General features: G+C 44.8%; 1 protein-coding gene across 1 annotated transcript in view; it reads left to right on the top strand.

The window, feature by feature from the left end:
• The window catches only part of LOC145393690 (uncharacterized), a 32,648-nt gene extending 10,329 nt beyond the window's left edge, over window positions 1-22,319 (top strand). Inside the window, exons 3-17 of the mRNA XM_080267737.1 lie at window positions 4,067-4,291; window positions 5,025-5,133; window positions 5,314-5,548; window positions 9,595-9,727; window positions 11,844-11,981; window positions 12,494-12,655; window positions 15,837-16,065; window positions 16,554-16,807; window positions 17,181-17,353; window positions 17,753-17,994; window positions 18,381-18,494; window positions 18,886-19,018; window positions 19,139-19,326; window positions 20,252-20,584; window positions 22,062-22,319. Coding sequence (XP_080123863.1) covers window positions 4,067-4,291; window positions 5,025-5,133; window positions 5,314-5,548; window positions 9,595-9,727; window positions 11,844-11,981; window positions 12,494-12,655; window positions 15,837-16,065; window positions 16,554-16,807; window positions 17,181-17,353; window positions 17,753-17,994; window positions 18,381-18,494; window positions 18,886-19,018; window positions 19,139-19,326; window positions 20,252-20,584; window positions 22,062-22,319 — 2,926 coding nt within the window. The remainder of the gene's footprint in view (window positions 1-4,066; window positions 4,292-5,024; window positions 5,134-5,313; window positions 5,549-9,594; window positions 9,728-11,843; window positions 11,982-12,493; window positions 12,656-15,836; window positions 16,066-16,553; window positions 16,808-17,180; window positions 17,354-17,752; window positions 17,995-18,380; window positions 18,495-18,885; window positions 19,019-19,138; window positions 19,327-20,251; window positions 20,585-22,061) is intronic.
• Window positions 22,320-26,292: the final 3,973 nt, after the last annotated feature.

Genomic DNA, 26,292 nt, shown 5'->3' on the forward strand with positions numbered 1-26,292 from the left:
GCCGGCTTAATATTCTCGCTGCTCAATAATAGATAAGGTGACCTACAACGTTTTATCTCTAATCCAGGTCACGGAGGATGTAACTGCAGTGCCACATCGTTACACACTTGCTGTTAAGTTGATGGTATGGCCCCTTCCCTTACAGGTTAAGATGGTAGGGGAGTATGGACAGTTTTCATGTATGGTATTAGGGAGTGGGGTGGTGCATGGTATGATGAGGAATGGGCTGGTAGGTCTCATGTGTGTTGGGTGGAATAGGCCTGATATGGTATGGTAAGGGGTAATGGGAATGTTGCATGGTATGGTGGTGAAAGGTAGGTTTGATATAAGGTATGGGAGGGATGGTAGGAGTGGTGCATGCTATGACTGAAAGGCTTGGTTTAATGCGTGGTATGGTAGGGGGTGATAGGTTTGGTGGATGGTACAGTAGGTAGCGAGGTGTTGGGTATCATGCATGCCCGATATGGTGGTAGGTGGTGGGGTAGGTCTGGTGCATGTCCTAAAGGAGGGATGTGGGGTCTGATGCATGCCTGGTGGGGTGTGGGGGGAGGGGTGTCTCTGTCATCACAAATTTCACCAAAGTAAACCACGTGCAAGACCAGGTAAATATGGACATTAATTCAGATAATGGACGTCAGGCCTTTAACGTGATGGCAATATGGAGGCGCAAAACTGCATTCCCCCTAAAACAAGTCCTGGCAAGTAGTCAGGATACATTTCGTGGATGATGCATAAACGAATGTTACTGAGTGGAAAGAAAATGTTTGTGATGTAACGTTACTAATTTATGTCAAAGGGAGAGGCGGCGGCCAGGTCGGTAGAGAGGTGGTCTACTATCCCAGTGGACGCGGGTTCTAATCCTGGCTCGGCAGGGAAGTTAGCTATTCATTAATCAGTCCCTCACTAGCTAACTCATTCACTCATTTATTCACTCACTAATTCATTCTCTCACTCGTTCACTCACTCCTTCACTCTTCATTCATTCATTCATTCATCTCATTCACTACGTTTCCCCTGTCTTCCCGCTGTCCCAAAACACCCTGCCTCAGAGTTTACATAAAACCCACTCTCTCCCTCCATCTCCTATGCATACTCTCCCTTGCTTACACGCAATCTCTCTCTCTCTCTCTCTCCCTCTCTCTCTTCACTTAACTACCTGCCTAAATACCTCGACTCTCATAAATTTATCCCTCTCCCATATTCCTCCTCACTCTGTTCCCTTCCTCCCCTCCTTTACCTGTCCTTCTCCTACCCCCCCCTCCCTTTTCCCCTCTTCTCTCCCCTCCTCACCTCCACCTTTCTCTCGCGTATTCTCCTTTCTTCCTTCCCTCTCTGTTTCATTCTCCTTCCCCTTTCCCCTCTTTCCTTCCGGTCTCTCTTTTTCCTCCTTCCTTCTGTTTTCCTTCTCTCTCTCTCCTGTTCTCTCCCTCTCCCTCCCGCTTTCCTCCTTCCTTCTCTTAATCTGTGTTCTCTCTCCCTGTATATTCTCTTTCTCCTCCAATTCTCCCTTCTTATACCACCTTATCCTCCCTCTTCATTTTCTCATCTCTTCTCTTCTCGTTCGTGTGTTACCCTCCCTCTCCCTTCTTTCCTCCCTCTTCCCTCCTCCCCCCCTTTCCCCCCTCTCTCCCCTCCTTTCCCCTTCCCCTCTCTCTTCCCCTCCCTACCTCTCCAAATGTTCTACAGACACAGAAGGGTAGCCTATATTACTCCTCCTCACGCTCTTCCCCACCATTGAAAGTCATGACCCCCTCGTACACACACACACACACACACACACACACACACACACACACACACACACACGTATATACTGTATATATATATATATATATATATATATATATATATATATATATATATATATATATATATATATATATATATATATATATATATATAATATATATATATATATATATATATATATAATATATATATATAAATATATATATATATATATATATATATATATATATATATATATATATATATATATATATATATATATACGCACAGAGAGAGAGAGAGGTGTTTGTTTGCCTACGTCATTTCAGAGACACTCGAGTATCTACAAAATAAGGGAATTCCCGCCACCAAGTCGATAATAAAGAGATTAGATCGCTTTTCACAAAACCTACGCTGACATCAAGAGAGACCTGGAAGTAAACACAGAGGCGATGGAGGTGAAGACAGTAAAAGAAATGGGTACACAGAAGAACGTTTAGGAATTAATGGAACTGCCGCCAAAAAGACTACTACTACAACTACTGCTACTACTACTACTACTACTATTAGTACTACTATTACTAAGGACTGGTCTGAAATAACAACACATAGAGAAGACATGTTTTTGTTGCTTCCGTCGTGGTAGGAAACAAGTAAGCAATTCCCCTCCCCCCCAGAGAGAGAGAGAGAGAGAGAGAGAGAGAGAATGACTGGATCTCTTTTTACACAACATTTATTGACACCCAAAGAAAGTAAATAAATACGACTTTGTGTGGTCAAAAAAAAATAGAAACTAAGAGGCAGTTGTTTTGTTGTCCTTATCGTCGTAAAAGTCAAGGGTGCATCTAAAAAGTAAATGAAGTTTGAAGGTGTAAGAAAGTTTAATTTTGCAGATACAGGGCTGTTAGACGCAAGGGAGTTAGATTAGGTTAGAAGAAAGGTTAGATGATGACAGGAGGTAGCGATGAAGTCTGGGTCACCGTGCAATACAGCGAGATACAAAGCGGGTCAGCAGGTGAAGCATTAAGAAGTCAGAATGGCATGCAGACAGAGAGACAAGGGACTGAATGGGGTTTGAGTACGTGTGAGAGATTGGGAAGGGGGATATAACAGACCACACTGCCACTGAAGTGCTGGTGGTGATGGTTGTGGTGATAATGGATGTGGTGGTGGTGGTGGTGGTGGTGATGGTGATGGAAGAGGAAATGGTAGAGGCCGTTATGATGGACGTGATTATGATGGTGATGATGGTGGTTGAGGTGATAGTTTGGTGTTATTAGGCGAGATGCTGGTGTCAGTCGAGGTCATGGCAGTAGTACTGATGGTAGTAATTGCAGTGATGGTGTTGGTAGTATTGGTGGTGGAAGTGTTGGTGATCGAGTTGGTAACAGTGATGGTAGTAGAGGTAGTGGTGGTGGTAGTAATTGAAGTGATGGTATTGATAGTGGTTGTAGTGGTGGTAAGTGTGTTAGTGGTAGAGTATTAGTATTACTGGCAGTGTCGTTTCGTACAGTACATGTAATACCGCATCAGGTCAAGGCAAACTGCTCAATAACGACATAAGTAGCGAACCGTTTGTGTACTTTGCGTTACTTCTCGTGGACTCAACATTGCAAATTTTCCCGTAAATCTTAATAACTATGCGTAAAATTTCCTTTCGTTCTCTTTTCCTCTTTTTCTCCTCCTTCTCTTCCTTAAATTCTCCACCTTTAATCTACTTAGTGGTTGATTCATACTGCCATTTTATTTTGGGTACAGCCAGACGATTTTATTCAGCTGTGACAAACTTCTGCTAGGGAAAGACTTAAAGCAATGTTGATTAGCTTAGGAAACTCTAGTGAAAGAGGTTAAAAGTTTTGGATTTTTTGAGATTCTTATGATTTTAGAGATACTGTAGTTTTAAAATGCAGGAAATGAAAATGGGAAACACACACACACACACACACACACACACACACACACACACACACACACACACACACACACACACACACACACTTCTTCCTGATTCCTACTTTTCTGTTTCCCTCTTCTGATCCCTTTTCTTCCCTCTCCCACCTTTCTTCCTCTTCCCTCTCTCTCCTGTTTTCTTTTTCTCCCTCTCCCCGTTTCTCTCCTCCACCTACTCATAGCCTCTTCCGTTTATCTCCATTTCCTCTCTCCCATCATATTATTCCCCTCTACATCTTCTCTACCTCTCTCCCCTCTCATACCTTTCCCAATCTTCTTCCTCCCTCTACCCCCATGCTCTCCCTTCCCCTTAACTCCTCCCATCCCTTCATATCCCTCACTCCTTCCCTCTCACACCTCCCCCTCTAACCCTCTCTCCCCTCTCCAGTCAACAGAGGGTGAGTGAAACAGACCAACATGGGCAACAGGGCGGTGTAGGCAGTGAAGTGTGTATCAAGGGGTGTGCAGCAGCCGGAGCCGAGCAGGGGTGTGCAGGAAGGAGCGTGTGTGCAGCAAAGAGTGTGTTGCTGAGGTATATTGCAGACCTGAGTGGCAAGGAGTGTGCAGCAAATAGTGTGTTCCAGGGGTGCGTCGCAGGAGTGTACAACAAGGAGTGCGTCGTAAGAGTGTACAGCAAGAAATGAACAGAAAGAAGTGCACAGTGAAGAGGAGTGCGTGCCACCTGCAAGAGTGTACAGCAAGAAGCATTTCGCAGAGGTGTGTTGCAGAGGGAGTGTGTGTCAGAGGTGTGTGCTGGAAACTACTGAGGATGCCTGGAACCCTCTGTCTGCCCTTCAGCCTCCTATTGTTACTGTTTCTCCACACAGGTAGGTGTTTGCTGGCTTTCTTCTATCAAATTGCTTTCTCACTCGATATAAACTATCTCTTGATTTCGGTGTCTTGCACATCAAATGAATTCTTTCTGTATGAGATCAACTGTTCTAAGACAAAACCTTCATTTATAAGAACTAGCCAAAAACTATCCGGTATAAATTTGTAAAAGTTACCCATCATTTACTGCAGGATTACATATTGTCTACAGGAACTACCTACATAAGCATTATTTATTCATCTGTCTGACTAGAGATGTACAGGACAGAAAATTACTTGAGAACAACTCGCCGATCTTTAGAACTTATTTCCCATTCTTGTGAAAAAGGAAAAAGGAAATAACAAAACATATGTAAGTACTATTGGCAACAAAACTCCAATCACTTTTTCTATTTTTCTCTGCATAGACTTTGAACATTAGTAACATGAACCCAAAGCAAACGACATGCCTCTGATCTGTAGCCAAATACGGTTATGGGTGTCAAGTGCTGCAGTTCATGACGCTGATTCACGAGACCAACAGAGAGAGAAGCAGATGGGGCCACAGAAATTTTACTGTCGACACTACATCCTGAACTGTCTTTTTTCTGCCTTTTCTCCATCCTGACACTACTGTACACCCAGCTTTACCTTTTTTCTTTTCTTTTTTTTTCAAGGCCTATCTTCTTTTCCCCTTTTCTACCTTGATAGTACATCCAGCAGTTTTTTTTTTGTTTTTCACCTTTCCATCTACCTACTGCCATCTACCTCTCTCTCTCTCTCTCTCTCTTTGTCTCTCTCTCTCTCTAATTATCCCTTTCAGATCCAGGATGCGGGGAGAGGGCCTTCTTCTTCCAGCCAGACAACATCCCCACCACCTCATCCTTGGCCTCCATCACCCTCCAGCCGCCCCCCACGTCCCCCTCCGACCCCTCCCCTCCCGTCCTGACCAACCTGAGTGTGTGTGCGAGGCTGAAGGTGCACCACTTTAGGGAGAAGACTTACGTGTACTCCTATGCAACATCTGACAAGGACAACAACGAACTCAACATGGCGCTAAGTAAGTTGACTCGCGATTGTTTACCTATCTATCTATCTGTCTATCTATCCATCTATCCATCCATCTATCTATCTATCTATATTCTGGGTTAGTTTGTGTAGTTTCTTCTCTCTTAGGTTTCTTTGTGTTTCTTTTTTTTGGGGGGTGGAGTGGGTGATTGTGTGCTCCGTACCTTGCGTTGTTAGGGAGATGAGTTTGTGTGTGTGTGTGTGTGTGTGTGTGTGTGTGTGTGTGTGTGTGTGTGTGTGTGTGTGTGTGTGTGTGTGTGTGTGTGTGTGTGTGTGTGTGTGTGTGTGTGCGTGCGTGCGTGCGTGCGTGCGTGCGTGCGTGCGTGTGTGTGTGTGTGTGTGTGTGTGTGTGTGTGTGTGTGTGTGTGTGTGTGTGTGTGTTTATCAATTCACTGGACTCTCATTTTTCACACCTTCCTCTCTCTCTCTCTCTCTCTCTCTCTCTCTCTCTCTCTCTGAGCTACACAAATAAGCGGTGCCAGTAGCGGAATATGATCTGACATGGATGAGAGGAATTTTGACAGATAAGCGTTTGTTGATGTAGGCAGCGGTTCAACAAGTCTATATATCTACCTATCTATCTATCAATCAGTCTATGTATCTAACTATAGCCAGACGCCTAAATCCCGTAAGGGGTGGCCACAAACAAATCGCCTCCGTGTCGCCCTGTCCCCTGCCATCTCGCTGCCCTCCACCCTAACTTACACTCCCATCTCTCACGTACCGTGATATTCCGCAGCGTAGAGTCCGTATTAACCCCTTCAGTCCGATGACGTATCTTTAACTCTATCCACAAGGTTTTTATTAATTTTTGGGGGACACTTTTCGAACAGGGGCGGGGAGGGGAGGATAAAAATAGCCCCATTCATCCTTTCACGCCCATAAGTCTCTATTTTCGGACCAGCCTCTGTTTTTTTCTTTTTTCTTTTTTTTTTTTTTGCTTTTGACACCTTTATTCAGGATTATTTTGTTGCTCTATATCTATCTGTCTATCTACCTATCTATCAATCTATCTATCTATCTGCCTATCTATCTGTCTACGTCGTTTTTAGCCGTTTAACCGTACCGTATTCTTTCCTGTATATAGTCAATACCCTTAAGTCTTGTTTATGTTTGATTACCTTCCCCCCCCCCCGAGAAAGCCTTGGAAACGCCCCTGAAAGAGTACCTAATAGGAGAGAGAAAGGAGATGAGTGAAGGGAAAGGGATTAAAAGGGATGACAGGGTGTGAGGGAACGAGAGGGGAGAAAAGATGAGTGAGAGGAATGGGATGGGAGAGGAAAAGGGTGAAGGTGTGCGAGAGAGAGCGAGGGAGATGGAGAGAATGTGAGAGAAGGAGGGAAAAGGCAAGTGAGAGGTGGGAGAGGGGGTGAGACCATGTGAGAGAAAGAGGGGGAGGAAAGAACAGAAGGAAGAGGGTGTATCGGAGAAGGTCGAATTGAAACGTGAAGTAAAAATTCCATAGACTTTCATGCTCAGGTAATTAGTGAGGGAGTCAAAACGTTGTGTAAAATTAAAGACGCTGAATCTATAGCTCCTGAGAAGACACAATGAGGTGCGTGCGCGGGTGTATAGGTATGCCCTTGTATGTATGTGTATATGTGTTTCCTAGCAACAAAGAGAATAGCGTGTAAGACGAGACTGTGAACGTTACGTAATTTATACAGACACACGTACACACAAGGAGGGGGGAGTTATGGGAAGGGGGACAGAGAAAATACCCATCAAGGAGCCAGCACAAGAAGGGGTCAGCTCTCCACACCGTTAAATATTTCATCCTTCAATCATCCTGGAATGCCGCGCCACACACCACACAAATAAGGTACCAATTATCCAGAATGCCTAGGAGTAGACGAAGGAGCCACGGGTTGCCACGATTGACCAGACCACCCTGCAGAGAACGTGTGTGTGTGTGTGTGTGTGTGTGTGTGTGTGTGTGTGTGTGTGTGTGTGTGTGTGTGTGTGTGTGTGCGCTCCTAACTTACCACCTAGGGACCGCCCAAATACACACGAAAAATTAGTTACTTGGACTGAACACAGAGATTTAGGACGTGACAAAACACGGAACAGCAAAAGAGGCACACGCACCTTTTTCCTACCATATCCCATAGCAAAATATAGAACAGAAAACGAGGCAACACTACAACTCTCAACACAGAAACCGTTACTTTAGGGTACACTATACTGTTGCAGGGACCACCGTACTTTTTTTTTAACCCTAATTTGACCTAGATATTCGTCCTTGTGCAGCTTATTTCACGTACCTTAGTGGCAGGAAAAGATAATACTGTGGCTCTATATTCTTTCCACTGCACTTCTTCGTGACTAGCTCCATATTCTAGCGTTATTTTTACAACTTAGCATTCATGTTGGAGAGATGGCAATTTCAGGACAAGTTAGAATAGAATGGGTATAGTGAGAAAGAACAAGGGCATCGACGGGGAGCTAAAATTTGATAACACATGAAAGGACATGCTACTGCGCCCACTTAAATGCCCTCTCCTTGATGGACCGAACCCAGCTTTTAACGACGGGAAGATATGCAAGGTACACACCCGGCCACCTAAAGCTATAAACACGTACGTAATAACATTCATCACCATACCCTTCCTTCCACCATACCGAGAATTTTGTCAGTATGGGTGTGAAAGCAGAGATAGTATCGTGCCAGCTATTAACGTCTTCAGTACGGCGGTGTCTTTTTTTTTATCACATTCTTGCTGCTACCAAGAGTCAGGTTAGGAAACTGGCTAGTGAGGGCAATATCTGACCCCTCCATCCCTCCTCAGATGAATAAAATCGTCTGCATCTCTCCTAAGGTGGATGAAATTGTCTCTCTCCCAAGCTGAATAAAATCGTCTACCTCTCTCCTAAGCTGAATAAAATCGCCTTCTTCTCTCCTAAGCTATACAAAATCGTCTGGAGTTATCTAAAATGTACTACCGTAAAAAGAGTTGACAGTATCTCGCGATCTGGTAATGGCGGGAAGAGAGATGGCGTGATGGGCAGCAGTTGTGATGGGAGTACTGGAACAATTTGGCATAATTACGTCATCAGGCTCTTGCTCTTTGTACCTGCCAGCCGTCGTCCCTGTTCTTTGTTATGCCATGAACACCGTGGATGATACATGTGAACTTTTTGGTCCCTTCACTACTAAGACGTCTGTTTCAGTTCGGGAAAGGGAGCTCCGCACAATATATTCTCGAGTAGAGTTACACAATCTTTTTAACCTCCCTCAAAGTCAACATCATTCAAACCAAAATAATCTCTAGAATATACTGATAATTATGTTTTGCTTCCTCTCTCCCTCCTTTCTTTCTTTTTTCTTTTCACTGACTTTCATCTTGTTACAAAAGCCCAATTCCTTATTCTGTATGAAGTGCTAATTGTTTGTTATGCTTCCCGCCTGCCGTGCTTCTCCTCTGTAATCTCTCTGCAATCTTGTTTTATGACTCTCTTATTTCCGGTAATGGTTGGCTATGTTTCTTTGTCAGTGTCACATACATAATTCTGTCTACTCTTTAGCCTTTCTCACTTTCTCCCCCCCTCCCCCATACACATTTACTTTTCCCCTTCCCGTCTCAACCCCGTCTCTTCTATTTACCTCACCTTCTCACCCCCTGCCACGTCCACTCCGTCTATTCCTCCCCTCCACCCTTTCTTCTGCCACTCCCATACCACGTAGCATCATACACCTGTACCCTTACAACTCCTTCCCCCGCCACTTCCACCAATCCACTCTTCCATCCCCCTTCCACCTTCCCCATTTTACCCCCCTCCCACATCTATCACGTAACATCCTGCTCTTCCCCCCGCCACTCCCCTCCTCTACCCTCACCTTCTCCCTCCCTCTCACTCCTATCCCCCTCCATCCTCCCATTCTCCCTGCCACCCTAACACATAACACCCTACTCGGCCCCCTTATAACCCCCTTCCCGGCCGCCTCCCTGCCTCCTGCACCCCCATTTTCTCCTTCCCCCTTCCTTTTCCCCCTGCCACACCCCTACCATTAACCACCTACCCACTGCCCCCGTACAGAGACCAACACAGTGTACATCTCAGTGGGCAGCAGCTACAAATATGGACCCAAGAATGAGACCTACCTACGGGGCGTGTGGTACCATGTGTGCTTCGTCGTGGATTACAAGACCATCAATATTTATGTGGATGGGTGAGTAGGGGCCAGAAGGTAGGAGTGGAAAAGAAGGTAGGAAAGGGGTGGGCGAGGGTATGGGAAGAGAAAAGGGAAAGGGAGGGAAAGGAGAAGGAAGGGAGTACAGAGGTATACAAAGGAAGGCAAAGAGCAACAGACCTAATGGCCCTTTCGAAGCTCTTTCTCCCTCTATTTTTTTTTTTTTTTTTACTGAGCAGGGTTTAACAATAATATCTGATTATTTGATGTGAATATAAGGAAAGTAAAGCAGGATGGAAAGAGAAGGGAGTTTATTATCGTGTCTGCTCCAGTATTTATGTGGATAGGTGAGCAGAGAGGGGTCGGAGGGGAGAAACAGGTAAGGGAAGCATGGGTAGAAGCACATGGGAGCGGACGACAGAAGGGAAGAGGGGAGGAGAGATAAAGAGAGGAGGAACAGAGAAGGGGAGTGGAGAAGAGGTGAGGAGAGGAAGGGAGGAGAGAGGAAATGGCGTGTGTTTATATTCATCATCCACTACACTAGCTTCTCTTATATACGAATGAGTGAGTGGAAAGCGAACAGCAACAAACCTAATGGTCCTCTAGGGGAAGTTTGTTACAGAGAAGACTATGACTATGATACCTGATTCTATGAGCTGAAGATAAGGAGAGAAAAGCAAGGAGTGGAGAAGGGAAGGAAAGAGGGAGAAAAGAAGGGTAGGGGGGAGGGAGTGGGGAAGAACAGGAGAAAAGAAAAATGGGTAGGTGAGGGGAGGGGACGGAGAGGAGAAAAAAATTGAGCGTCATGTACCCTGCCAGCCTCAACGTGCATGGATGAGGGTTAGAGGGGAATGGAAAGGGAGGGGAAGAGGGGTGAGGGGAGGAGCTGATGAGAGGCTGTAAGAAGGAGAGACAGAGAGAGAGAGAGAGGGAATGGGAATGAAGGAAGAGAAGGTGGGAGAGAAAAGAGGAAAGAAGGATAAGAGGACAAGGGAGATGGGATAGCATGTAGGAAGGACAGAAGAAAGCAGGGGAGGAAATGCCGAAGTCTGCCAGTTCGTCTCATGGCAATTTCAACCAATCATAGTGCGCAAAGTGCCTGTGTCAGATGAATGGAAATGAAAACTACTGGAGAACAACAAACACAAAATTGCAAAAGGTATAAGACTTCATAGCCGTAATATCTAAAGAGTAATATAATGATCTTCCGTGTAATAAAACTGGTCATGTCTTAAGACCTGTAATGTGCTGTTATGCTTTTTATGTGACAGATTCAGTAAAACAAACCTCGCAAAAAACACGTATCATACTCATTACCAGAGTGAAACATAAAGTGGTCTATTTTTTATCATCTTCTGTGACTTGTGACCCTCGTTTTCTCATAAAAAGATTTAATACTAGCCGAAAAGTCTTCATTTTGTACTCAATTAATATCTTCCATTTGTCTATATATATCTATCTACAGTACTCATATCTCTCTAAATGCTTCCCTATCTATTCAGCTATCTATTAACTCTCTATCTCATCCTAGATCCCGTAAGCGTGCAGTAGGTTAAAGTTACCCTCAAAACATTCCACTTTCTATCACCCAACATCCACATCCACATCCCCCACCACGATTGGCTTAACTAGCACAGAGCCAAACCGTAAGAGACTTGGGCAATATGCGGGCAGGAGAGAACAAGAGAGGGAGGGAGGGAGGACTGGGGAGGCGAAAAGGGTGGATTTGGTAGGTTGTGTTAGGTCAGGGAAGGTGGGATTAGGTTAGGAAGGGTCTGGTTATGAATAGGTGGGTCGACCTAGGTTTGGGTAGGTCAGGGTCTAGTTAGATTTGGGTAGGTCTGGCTAGGTCTGGTCAGGTTAGGGTAGACTGGCTTCGGTTAAGGTAGGACTGGTTAGGTTAAGGGAAGTCACGTTAGATTTGGGTAAGTCATATCAAGTTAGAAGAGGGTGGATTTGTAGGTTAAGGTAGAGAATGTTATGTTGGTGTAAGGCAGGTTAAGTTAGGTTAGGCTGGCTCATATAAGTTAGATTAGGTTAGGTTTTTCTACAGGTCACACTCTCTGTCTACCTATCTATCTATCTGTTTATCTATCCATCTATCTGCCTCTCTATCTGTCTATTTATCTATCTCTAATCAGTACCGTATTCTCAGCCAATTCCTGCGAAGTGAGGAGATCAACGAGCGTAGTATCTTGCTGAACGGGTCTCTGGTGCTGGGACAAGAGACAGACAAGGTGATGGGAGGCTTTCAAGAGCAACAGAGCTTTTCAGGCATCATCACAGGGTTTAAGTAAGTGCAGGAAATCAAATCCATCTTCATTTTTACTTCCTATACTCCTGTTTTTTTTAATACTGCATGTTTTTCTCTCTTTTTTTGCATAATTTTCATTCTAGTTCCTTTTGCTTGTATTGCGATGTTTTTTTGTTTTGTATTTTATACATTCCACTGTTTTCTTTTGGTCGTATTTTTATTCCTGGTATTTTTTCACATCTTTTTTTAAATCATTGAGGATGTGGGTATAATTTCAGATAGATGGATATAGACAGATAGACAGATAGATAGATGGACACTGACAGACAGGCACAGAAAGACAGACAGACATATAGATAGACAGTCAGATAGATAAACCCACTGAAATTGACACACACAGACAGACAACAAGCCACACCTCACATCCCCTCCTCTGTCTCACCCCCAGATATAGACAGACAGACGGACAGATAGATAAAATGACAGAAATAGATACATACATAGACAACCAGCTCCACCTCACATCTCCTCTCCCCCTGCCTCACCCTCAGCCTGTACAGCCGCGCCCTTAGCTCCAGTGAAGTGACCCTGCTGGCGAGATGTGAGCCTGGCGTGGACGAGGGTGACGTGGTGGCGTGGTCCAGGGCGCCGTGGCTGCTGCAGGGACACGTCACTGACCTTGACCTGCCACCGGAGGAATACTGCAATAAGAGGTCAGGGTGTATGTCTGTGTTTACCTATCTATCTATCTTTCTATCTATCTGTTTATTTATGTCTTTATCTATTCATCTTTAACTATCTGTATCTAACTATCAATTCATCCGTCCATCCATCTGTCTACCCACCTACTTATCCATCTATCTGTCTATGTGTCTGTTTCACTATCTGTCTATCTATCTATCTATTTGTCTGTCTCTCTCTGTCTACCTATCTATCTATCTATCTATCTATCCATATGTAGGGCTGGTGACTCCAACTACCCCTCGGATGTTAACCCTAATAGGCCACATCCAGCTTGATCGCCTGAGCCCACTAGACCACCAGACGCCCATTGAGCTATACAGTTACCATTCAATAGGGTGAAAAAATAAGGGCAAAGGTATAGTGTGTGGGTGGTGTGTCGTGGCGGGAGGGGTTGTTAATGAGTAGGGATAGAAATGTTAGGTGGTCTTTAAGTCGAGGCCACCCCTCACAGGATGAGGCGTCATGGAATAGAGACAGATAGACATATAGATAGATAGATTGACAGATGGGCTTTTGATAATGTCAAGTTGGGACAGAGAGACAGACGGACAGACAGACACACAGACAAACAGATAGACAGATAGATAAATAGACAGATAGACAGACAGGCAGGTAGACAGAGAGACAGACTGATCGATGGACAGACAGAGACTTTAAATTATGTCAAGTTAGGTTAGGCCATGGGTGTGTGTTCTAAAATATCAACACTATTTCCATGCATCTGATACTGTAATTGGGAGGAAACTAGCAAATCAGCGTTATGGATAGCAAATGTCCCTCAGCCTCCTCCCTATCGCCTGAAGGGAGGATGGTGGACGGCAGGAGAGGGGTAAATACAGCCTGCAGTCCACCGAGCTCAGAGGTGCCCTGGATCACCACAACCAGTAAACGTGGAGCAAATAAACATAATTGACAATCTTTCTGTAATTAACTTTGAACTTAAAAACAATAAATAACGTCTAATAAAAAATAGTAATATCAAGGACGTATTGCCTCTATAGTTTGGGATTTTAGAGTGGACGTACATGTGTGAAGAGTGAAGAGCGTACGAACGGTGCTGAGTGCGTGCGTGAATGAGTGCGTGGGTGATAGTGACGTAACCAAGAGTAATGGACGTGAGGGAAGGGCTGGGTAACGCATAAGACAAGGGTGGAGGGTGCGTGTTGGGAAAGGGGGAGAGAGGGAAAGGGAGGGAGCAAGGAGGGGGGAAGAGGGAATGGGGAGAGGTGAGAGGGTAGAGAGAGAGAGAGAGAGAGAGAATGCATTAGATACACGTATAGTTCACCACACACATATACTCTGCTACTATCTTCCTTTTCATCTTCATATTCCCTCTCTTATCTCTTCACCTCCCACCAAAACATGATAAAGAAGGGAAAACTGAAGGCCGAGTTAGTGAAGAGTGATAAGGGGAAGGATGTTGGGGGAGGGGGTGGCACTTCAATGGGGGGAGGGGGAGGCAGGGCAGGTACACGACAAAAAAGAAGGGGGGGGAAAATGAAAGGTAAGCACTGGAGAGAAAGAACAGTACCCACGGCTTCCAGGTCCAGTAAGTCGTAAAAGACAATTGAATGGGGGTTGTGTGTGTGTGTGTGTGTGTGTGTGTGTGTGTGTGTGTGTGTGTGTGTGTGTGTGTGTGTGTGTGTGTGTGTGTGTGTGTGTGTGTGTGTGTGTGTGTGTGTGTGTGTGTGTGTGTGTGTGTGTGCAGAGAGAGAAATTAACCCCCTTCTTCGGACTGGTTTAGGAACGTGTTGACCTCACTGCCAAACTCTTGTGACTTAAGGCACCCCTGTTCCTCCCTACGGCAAAAGGTGAAAAAGGGAAACTGTAGATAGGATTTCCCTCCCTTATTCACATCCCCAAAGAGACCGGGAAGCCTTACTCAAGATCTCTTTACTAGGTCTATGCGTAGGGCACTTATTCGCGTGATGATACTATTTTTCTTTCTTTTTTTATACAGACTGAAAGCTGTTGACCGTATCTAAGTTATTTTCAAACAGGAAAGTCATGGCTCCGAGGTCAAAGTCACGAAAAATAGAAAAATAGATAGCCATGTGAACGGTTTACCCTACACCTCTTGGGCACATTACAGTTGTTTACATTCTCTGACACTTTTTACTTCATTACTTTACTGCGATCAATAAAGCAAAAGTCCGGGAACAAACAGCGTCAATAAACAGGCTAGCAGTGTAACAAAAACTGAATAGCTCACCAGGAACGAAACACTTAACCTTTCTCACGTTCTGAAACGTGTAAATAAAACAGCCAGGGACTGTAATAAGAACTGTTGACTCGACTGAACGTAAATTATAGGCAAATGAGACCCGTGACTCGACATATACACATTTTCTTTATCACACATGGAGGGACAGATTAGGAATTAATAGGGACAATTAAGCACAACAAGGATACTGGAGAAAACATACGCAATAACCCTTTCTCTCTAATAAAGCCTTTTTACGGTATTTATTCTGGAAACATTAATCTTCAGACCCACCTAATTCATCACCCATAACTACCGTGTTGGAGAGATGGAAGTGGAGGATGGGGAGGGGACAGGAATGGGAGGGAGGGATGGTAGACAGGTGGAGAAAAGGATACATGGGCTACTGGATGACGGTAGATGGATGGTGATGATGATGATGATAGGGTAGTTGGATGGCGGTACGGAGTGGGGGGTTGGAGTGAGAAGGAGGAGGAGGAGGAGGAGGAGGAGGATGGGAGGGATGGGTAGGTGGGGAGAAGTTGGACGGGACCAAGGGATGACCGCAGATGAGTAGGAAGGAGGGGGATGGGGGTGGATGGATTGGGGAGGAGGGAGAGGGTAGGGTAGACGGAATAAGGAAGAGGGAGATGGGGAGGCGGGAGTAAGGAATAGAGAGGGGGGTAATTACAGAAGGAAAAGTGCCCAGTTTTGTGAGGGACCATGGAACAAGGGTTTATATAATGCATTGGGTATTTAGCTGCGTGATCGATGGGGTCATTAACGGGCTGTGTGTGTGTGTGTGTGTGTGTGTGTGTGTGTGTGTGTGTGTGTGTGTGTGTGTGTGTGTGTGTGTGTGTGTGTGTGTGTGTGTGTGTGTGTGTGTGTGTGTGTGTACTGTCTTCTTCCATCCCTGTTCCCTTTCACATCCTCCTCCTTCCTTCCAGCCAGCGCATCATCATCTTCCCTGAGCGAAGGTCATGGACGGACTCCTTCAATTTATGCCACAACCTCAAGTCCTCAGTCACCATGCCCCTCACCGCCGCTGCCAACACCCGCCTCTATGACATCGCCGTGCCCTTCGCCCCTCAGTGCCAACCACCCAACCACGCCACCGCCTTCCTCTGGTTGGCGGCTACAGACAAGGAGGAGATAGGGAAGTGGACTGATTTGCAGGTAGGTGGATGCAATGTGGAACCAGGAGAATGAGTGAGCCTGAGGGTAATCGGAGAAGCGGAAGGCATTGAGAAAGGTGGATGGATATGTATTGTGTGAATGTGAGAGCTAATGAAATTAAAACTTAAGTATAGAAAGGGGAAGCCGTATTTCTAATATTTGGCGGGCATTTACAGGATTTCATTAGCTTCCATCCCATGTTACGGTGTGCACCCAGTAGGCTCCAGACGAGAAGGAAAGAGAAAGAGCAGAGGAGGGAGAATTATAAACAGTATGCTCAATGAAATACTCGTAGGCCAGGTACAAATTCACACACCAACCAAGCCTCCGGATTCCTGACTCCGCCTCACAGGTCCAACCCTTTGCACGTATTTTTTCTGTAATTTTAACTACCAGTTAGTTTATTTATATATTTACCTACTTATTTTATCTGTGTAAAGTATAGCTAATATGACGATTCACTCAGTCTCTCTGTCGTACTTCTTCAGGGCAACCCCCTCACCTTCACCAATTTCGGGGGTACTTACAAATCCTCGAAGCGGGATTGCCTGGCGATGCTGGTGCCCCCGTACCGAGAGAAATGGGACGACATCTCGTGCGGGGACATCTACCACCTGTGTGTCGGGTGCCAGGAGGGGAAGAAGGGGCTGGGGGTGGTGAGGGCGAGGGGGATGTGCGAGGAGGATGAAAAGGCCGCTTGGTTCACTCTGGAGCAGCTGGAAGGGATACGACCGTACTTCAAGTAAGAGCAATATGATGGAGAGGTTTGGGTTATTTTCCTTCAACCCCTTCAGTCCGACGACCTATTTTTCGTTATGTTCAGCCTAGTAACGAAGAAGTGTTAGGGAGCATCTTATTTCCAGAAGAATGTGGCCTTATGTCGCATATAAAAAACCTCACGTTCCCTATAATCTTACATGTGTCTTTGGTTGGAATTGTAGTTATTTCGGTGGCCGTGTGTGTGTGTGTGTGTGTGTGTGTGTACAATAACGATATCCATATAATGATTTATACTTGTATTTTGTTGAAATTTTAGTTATTTGGTAGCCGTGTGTGTGTGTGTGTGTAATAGCGATCTACACATAATTCTTCTACTGCATTTTTCTTATCTTCAGAGGATACACGAAATATGTGATAGTGCCCGAGGAAGCTGAAAGTAGATGGTCACTGCTGGACATGTGGCAGAACAAGACCCTGGCCCACTACCCTACCCACGATCTGTCCTACCCACTCGGCACTCACACCTGGAACCTCACCTCTAATTACGACGTGTGTGGAAAAGTGGCAGGTAAAAAGAGACAGGTAGACAGATAGATAGTTGTATAGGTGGGCAGAGAGGTAGGTAGGTAGGAAGAGAGAGAGAGACAGAGACAGAGAGAGAGAGAGAGAGAGAGAGAATATCACCTCTAATTTATGACATCTCTGTAAAAACTGCAGGTAAAAGCTATATCCATCCATCTAACCATATAGTGCCCCCAGATTCAGAAGCGTAGGGGCCCGGGGCTAGGCTGCTTGATCCAGATATATTAGGCAGAGATAATCACCTACACGCATCTGGGCAGCAATTGTGAGAGTAAAAGTATATCGAGGCTTCTCCTTGTATTTCACTTATGAGCATCTCTCTCTCTCTCTCTCTCTCTAACCATTCTCCCTCTCTCTAACCTCTCCCTTCCCTCCCCCTTTCCAGGCACGCCCCACCTCCTCACCCTCTCCGCCTGCCACGCCTCCGAGTACACCTGCTGGGACGGCACCTGTGTCAATCTCACCTCCCGCTGTGACCTCCGCGTGGACTGCCCCGACAACACTGACGAGATCGGCTGCGAGAAGCTAATGGCGCCCCAAGATTACCTCCCCTCCCTCACTCCTGCTGGGGTGTCTCCGGGGGCGCTGGCTATGAACCTCTCCCTCGCTATACTGGGGTTCTCCAAGGTGAGTGGGAGACCGGGAAGGGGATCTACTGGGATACTAGGAGACCGGGAAGATGTACTGGGATACTAGGAGACCGAGAAGATATACTGGGATACCAGGAGACTGGCTAGATGTGCTGGGATACTAGGAGACCGGGAAAGAGGTGTATTGGGGATACTAGGAGACCGGGAAGGAGGTGTACTGGGGATACTAGGATGAGGAAATGCTGGGAATGGGAGCTACTGGGATTGAGAGGGGAGAAGAAAATAGTAGGATACCTGCCCGGAAAGCGAGAGAGAGAGAGAGAGAGAGAGAGAGAGACCTAACACTGGACCCCATACAAATGACTTCTCCCCGCGGTCCACCTCGCTAACACCGTCGCTCTCTTCCTCTTCCCCTTTTATCAGATCAACCTACGGGACATGAAGCTGACAGTGGACCTCTCCTCAACCCTCTCCTGGCTGGACCAACGCCTCCGCTACCGCAATCTTAAGGACATCCAAGAAATCAACCACGTGGAGGTGAGGAAGGATGGAGGAGGAGGGGGGGGACGACATAACAGCAGCGTATTTTCTGATTCTAAACACTTTCTACAGTATACTGACGTCTAGACTTGAGTTGATGAAGATTCTAGACACGTGCTGTAGTATTCTCTGATTCCAAACACTTTCTATTGTATGCTGATGTCTTTACTTGATCTGATGTTGATTCTAAACAACTGCTGTTGAATAGTGATGCTTTGTTTTGATTTTATTCTTGCTTCCCATACACTATATTTTTCATCTTGTGGGGAAAATCTATCTGACGTTATTTTCCAACTCATAAGGGGATTTCTGGAGGGAAGGGGCTAGCTCATTCTCCATTAACTCTCCAATGATCAGAACTAATCCCCCTCCACCTCCACCCTTCCAGCTAAGTCAAGTGTGGACGCCCCGAGTGGAGTACGTCAACGCGGATTTTCCTGACATCGAGACCACCCCCCCGCAGCTGACGGTGGCTCGACTCTCCCCCCCTGAACCAGATGACCCCGCGCTCTATTCCCACGGTGAGAGAGAGAGAGAGAGAGAGAGAGAGAGAGAGAGAGAGAGAGAAGAGAGAAGAGACCGAGATAGGTGAGCTACAGAATACAACACTTCCTAGCATCACTTTTCCTTCTCCTCACCAGACGAGATATTTGAAGGGCACAAGAACCCCCTGCAGCTCTCCATGAAGGTCAACGCGCCCTTCTCCTGTACCATGAACATGCGTAACTTCCCCTTCGACACCCAGTACTGCCACCTGCTCCTCCGGCTCGTATCAGCGAGGCACGACTTCCTTGCATGGAGCTACTTGAACGTTACTTACGAGGGCGAGGTGGGTGAGAGAAAGGAACAGATAGATTGTGAGATTAGATAGACAGACAGGTAGATAGGGAGACAGATGAATAAATAGATAGGGAAAGATAAGCGGACACGTAGGTAGGAAGATAAGTAGATAGAAAAAGACCGATACATATAAACATATAGATAGGTGGATAGATGGACAGAGATAGATAGACAGAGACAGAGAGACAGACATATACTGATAGATAGAGAAAAAAATGGATTTCATAAACAGATAGATAAACATAAAAACACTCATCTAATATTTAACATCGAGATCTTGATACCGGAGTACGAGATAAGGCAGTGACGATAAGGAAATATGCACACACACACACACACACACACACACACACACACACACACACACATTAGCTAGACAGACAGATAGATAGATAGACAGACAGACAAATATTCACTCTTATCCTTTATCAACAGTCTCCTCATAGGCTACAGGGCTGACAGAATAGTACGATGACAGTAAACAGTAACCATGTGTGTGGATAGACAGTCAGACAGATAGGCAGACAGACAGACTGATAGATATAAACAGACAGAAAGACAGACAGACAGATATATGGATAGATCGATGGACAGACAGACAATGACGGCCAAACAGATTAAATTTACAACTTGTCTAAGAGAATGTGAAGTGGGTACATTAATTGTCTACAAAAGCGTGGACATACATACTGTAGATAGACAGAGAGATATATAGACAGAAGCATAGATAGATAGATAGGCAGACAGGCAGACAGACACAGATACCTAAACATATACAGAAATGAGCATAGATAAACAGACAGACATACAGATGGATAAATATACAGACACAGAGATAGATGGATAAACACATAGAGAAAGGAATTAATATGAAGAGAGATAAAAACACTCTCACTCCATTTTCACTTTCCCAGACCTGGCTAACAGAGTACGAAGTGGGCCAGGTGATTGTCAACAAGAGCGTGGACGGCAACTACAGCCTGGCGGACGTACGGATAACTTTGTATAGGCGATTCTGGTTCTACTTCACCTCCACCTACGTCCCCACTGTGATGCTGATGATGATTAGCTACGCCAGCCTCTTCTGCAAGCGACAGCAATCCGACCTGAGGGTGATGATGTCGCTAACTACTCTCCTTGTGCTCTATGCCCTTTACCAGCAGATCTCAGTTGACCTGCCTAGGACCTCGTATACCAAGGCGGTGGATGTGTGGTGCTTCTTCGCCATCACCCTTATTTTCACTATGGTAAGTGTATGTAAAGCGCATGGGAAGTGGAGCCAGGATTCCGGGGGCTTGAATGATGCGTGAATGATTATTGTCTTTCCACTGGGCATGTTGTTAACAGTTCTCCCACTTTCATATTTTCTCTCTCTTTATGGATCCTACATCACCCGTCTCTTGGGTGGGAAAGAAGGTCAGGATGAAGATAATAGTGAGGATACCTTATTTCCCACCTGAGACAGGGGTGAGGTAGGATCCACAAAGGGAGAGAAAGTAAGAAAATGTAGGAACTGTTCACTGGAGAGGAGAGTACAGTAACAATTATTCCCCAAAGTATGACAAGCAACGGTCACTTTACAAATCCACGTCCCTATTTCATTTTTATATAGAAATGAAGATAACCTACCCAAAGGTCTCCGGTCATCTCGAGTCATTGGAATGTTTAGAACTGTGGGTACTGAGATTGGAGGTCTTAAGATGTTTTTAGCATACAATTACGTATGTTGACTGAGCGATGCACAAAGACAGACGAGACAGTTAAAAGCGAATTTCGTTTTTGTAAAGTTATACATCATGTTCACGTGGAAGCATCACCTGTTTATGACATTAGTTATTCACTTACCATATACCAGGTGTTAAGCATGAATAATAAATACAGAACTGAGGGTACTGTGTATGAACAATGGGTCCTGACGGATGACCTGTGTACATGGTGTAAAACTGCAGAGCAATGCAGGATCGGGATGTGAATATACACTGACTGAGGTGTAACGTGTGGCAAGTGTAGGTGTTGCCTGATGAGCCTGTGTACCCTATGACATATACAACCTGAATGGCAGTGTAGGAAGGGATGTAAATATGACTTCGCTGAGCTGTAGCGTTTACGAGAAGTACGAATTGCCTGATTAACCGGAACGAAAGGTACAGTTACTATTAGTAATTTCTTTACACACCTGAGGTTTAGATAAAATCAAGCAACAATCCAATTCAACGGATTATTGTTAATATCGGATTTTGGCACTAGCTTTGAGGCAAGCAGGAATTTCACTGTTTAAATGGAAGAAAATTTCCAGTATGTCTGATTATGGCAAAAAGACTGATGACCCCTCACTATACAGTTCTTATATTGCATAGGCTTGCACAGCTTCGAGACGTTTGAATGATCCTTAATTGTACACATCAATTTTCCAACAGGTGATGTAAAGGTATGAATGTTCCTTTATTACATATATCTAAATCATCACAGGTAATCTTCAGGTAACGGACAGGTGTGAATGATCCCTAATTACTCCTACCAATCTCCCAACAGGTAATCTTCCACGTGATATAAAGGTGTGAATGATCCCTAATTACCCCTACCAATCTCCCGACAGGTAATCTTCCACGTGATGCAGAGGTGTAAATAATCCCTAATTACACCTATCAATCTCCCGACAGGTAATCTTCCACGTGATGCAGAGGTGTAAATAATCCCTAATTACACCTATCAATCTTCCAACAGGTAATCTTCCACGTGGCAATCGACGTGCTGGACAAAGTATCCTTCGGGCTCCGTCGTCGCCGCCACGTGTCCACCGGCAGCACCTCCGTCAGCACCAAGGAGAGGACGGGCAGCTGGGGGACAATGGACAAGCCCCCCCTCCCGCCACGCCCCCTGGCCGCGCGAATCATGGTCACCGCCAGATTTGTTTACGCTGCCGTGATTCTCCTGTTCTTCGTCATCTACTGGACTGTGGTTCTGGTCAACGTTGAATACTGAACACGTGGTTTGAACACTGAACACGTGGTCTCCATCGAATACTGAACAGGTGGTCTACGTCGAGTACTGAACACTTGATCAATGCTGAATACTGAACACGTGATCCTCCAATGACCAATGATCCTCCTGTCCTTTACCACCTATTGGACTGGTCCTGCGACAATGTTGGGTGCTGAACACTCATCCCCGTGATTACAAATGGTCCTCCTGATCGTAATATAATGAACTGGTGACTTAAACACTGAACACCCGACCCCTTGTGTTAGGCAGAGTTGTGTCCTTCCTTGTCCCTTCACCCACTAGTAAAATTAGGGACCTGCATATCACAGAGGATTGTGTGTTGTGTTCAAAGGGAAAACTGAGACTTACACACCATTTACATCCATTGTATTTATATTACAAGTAACACTGAAGGTATATATATTGTGATCGACCCGGTATGTACGTATGTATGTATGTATTATGTGGTATGTAAGTGTGTATGTATGTATGTGTTGTATGTGTGTATGTATGTATGTGTGTATGTGGAAGAAGTGATTTAATGCTGATGCTGGGCGATGAAAGGTCAATATCATGAGTCAAGCACCGAGTTCAGGATACACACACACACACACACACACACACACACACACACACACACACACTCAACCCAAACACTAACAACACGGAATCTAGACCATACAATTATGCTCTGACTCTACATTTGCTTAACTCAATCTTTTCTTGAGCAAACCTTTTCTCTTCCCACTAACCACCCTGTTAAAGGAAAGAAAGAAAAAGAGAACAAAGAATGGAGGAAGGAAGGAGAGAGAAAAATAAAGAAAGAAAGAAAGAAATGGAAAGGAAAGAAAAGGAAACAGAGAAAGAAAAAATATCCCAAGCAAACCACATAAGACTTGGATTAAACTGGACACATACACAAAGTAGAGGAGAGAGGGGGAGGGGCTCAAAGTCAAAGTAACCCCAGGGAGGGCAATCTCAGTCTATTAATAAAGAAAACCTAAAATAATGCTAAGATTCATATTTTGCTTAGATTCATATTTTATTGTAAACTTTATCTTTTACACAAATTGCTACATGTGCCTTTTTGCTATAGTCTGTAGAAAATAAATAAACGGCAACAAAAAGGGGCATTTATTCCATTTACCCCGTTATTTGTTCCACTGGCCTCGTTATTTATTCCACTGACTACGTTATTTATTTCATTTACCACGTTATTTGTTTCATTTACCACGTAATTTATTTCATTTACCACGTTATTCATTTCATTTACCCCGTTATTTATTTCATTTACCACGTTATTTATTCCATTTATCACGTTATTTATTCCACTGACCACGTTCTTTATTTAATTTACCACGTTATTTATTCCATTTACCAAGTTATTTATTCCATTTGTCCCGTTATTTATTCCATTTACGTTATTTATTCCATTTACCAAGTTATTTACTCCATTTTAATACCACTGTTCAATATATTTAAGGTTAGGTGACAGGGCCAGTCCCCTTAGTGGCATCCCATGACTACAAATCCACTAGTTACCTCTTTCGGGATCAAATCTATGCACGGCCGTCACTCCGACCTGGGCGTTCTAACCCCTAGGCCACCGCGTGCAGTGACACAGAAAGAGAGAGAGAGAGAGAGAGAGAGAGAGATGAAGTCTAAAGGGGAGCTGGTGAGTGTGTGTGTGTGTGTGTGTGTGTGTGTGTGTGTGTGTGTGTGTGTGTGTGTGTGTGTGTGTGTGTGAAGGAGCCAAATTTCTTGGTTCTCACTAAGTGTCTACATTTACGTTCGGGGATTAAGGTTACGAGCAAAGGGTTGGCAATCTGTAATTCTGTCACCCCCTCCCTCTCCCTCTCCCCCTCCTCATACCCCTCTCTCTCTCAATCCCTCTCCCTTTCCCATCCTCTTCCTCCCCCCTCTTCATCCTCTTCTCCTTCCCATAATTTTCACCCTTACTTCACAAACCCCCTTTACTTCCCTCCCCCTTTCCTCTACTCCTTTTCTTTTCCCCCATTCTTTTCTCGTATTCTCCTTTACCTTCCTTCTCCATTCCTCTAGTCTTCATTTCTAATCCTTCCTTCCTCCTCCTCTTCTTACCCCTACCTACCCTATCTTTCTTACCCTATCTCCTTTTACCCTTCCCCAGCCTCCTCCCCTACTCCCATCATCCATATCCCCACCTCCTACCTTTCTCTTCGTCTCCTACTCTTCCCATTCTCCCTCATCCTCATCCCACATCCGCCATACCTACCTTCTTCCTCCTACTCCCCTCTTCCCTTCGCAACCTGCCACCTCATTCCTAACTTTTTCCTCTCCTCTTCTTCCTCCTTCTTCCTCTCTTCCCCACCCCCCTCCTTTTCCTCCGACCTCCTCTCCTCTCTTCCCTTCTCCCTTTTTTCTCTCTCTCTTTCACCACTCCTCTTTTTTCCCCCTCCCATTCCCCCTCTTCTCTCTCTCTCTCTGTCTCTCTAAGGAGCCAGTGGTATGCAGGTCATCTGGAGAAAATGTGCCATGCGAGCCTCTTTTCACACACATACACACAAACATTCTCTCTCTCTCTCTCTCTCTCTCTCTCTCTCTCTCTCTCTCTCAAACACACACACACACACACACACACACACACACACAAAGATGCCCTATTCTCGTATGCACAGTAGACTCCCAGCCAACCACGAAACCCATAGCTCTCTCAAGAATACACAACTATCCCCAATCCTCTCTCAGCCTGGGGGGGGGGGATATAAAAAACAGTCTTCATGCAGTAACCCTTTCAAGACAATAAATCCTCTTCTACTCTTGATACCACCAGACGATTTTATTCAGCTTAGGTGTGTCTTCACGTCATTTATGGATTAATTAGCAGAGTATATAAACAATTCCATATACCACTAAAGGAGGATGGCAAACGGCAGAAAAGCAACTTAATTCAGACATCAACAAGCAACGTCCAAAAAAGAATGCTCGTGCCAATAAACTAGTCACGAAGAAGTGCTTGGGAGCCTCGTATGCCCAAGCAAATACGACCCATCAACGCCTCACTACAAACAAACTTAGGATCAACTCCATCTCGTAACTAAGGTTTGTTTTTGCAGGGAGACGAGAAAACAGAGTGCGGAATGTTACCCATGTCTCCTTATTCCTTACTGTAAAGAGAAAAATGAAAGAAAAAAAGAAAAGAAACAGGAAGAAAGAAGACAGACAGACAGACAGACAAACAGACAGAAAAAAAGGAAGGAAAAAAAAGTATCAATAGTGAGGAAAATATTCGTTCTCTCTCCCCCATGTCCCTCATTTTTCCTACAAACACAGACTTTATGAGAAAAATATTACAGGAAACCATTTGACTTGTCACTCAGTGAAGTCGCCTGAGGGCAACACTTCATCGAGTGAATGGATGGCGGCCGCTCGTACCTACCACAGTACAAATAAATATTACGGTGTCATATACATAAACATACAGGGAAGGCAGAGGTAGCAGGGAGCCTTCTAACCCAGCGAGAACACTGGCCACTGAGTCATCATCCACGCACACCTGCACAAACTAATCAAATCACCTGCACACGTCGTTTTTCATACATAGAGACTTGTCAGTGAGGGAAAGTTAGGTTGTTAACACGATAAGATATTGGCCAGTTTTTACGATCAGCAAAATTCTAAAACTATATATATTTTTTGGTCTTTTTTTTTTTAATTAAAGGGGAAAGCACACTATTCATAGCTATGGGGAGGCATTTGGCTACATACACGAAGGATCTTGTCCATTTCTGACGATAAATATGTCTCTAAAACCGTCTATTCTCTTCGGTCATTCATTTTTTGATCGCACTTATTTGTATTTACTGATTCATTTTAATGAGTATTTTAGCTTTGTGTGAATTATTTGGTAGTTGTATGCGTGAATAAAAAGTATACATAATTTTATTCGTATACACAACTTAGGTTAAAGAAAGTTAGTGAATGCTACTTAGTT

This window comes from Coenobita brevimanus, chromosome 25 (genome assembly GCF_032717465.1).
Source record: "Coenobita brevimanus isolate Jiangsu-jjx chromosome 25, ASM3271746v2, whole genome shotgun sequence".
NCBI classification, from domain to species: domain Eukaryota; kingdom Metazoa; phylum Arthropoda; class Malacostraca; order Decapoda; family Coenobitidae; genus Coenobita; species Coenobita brevimanus.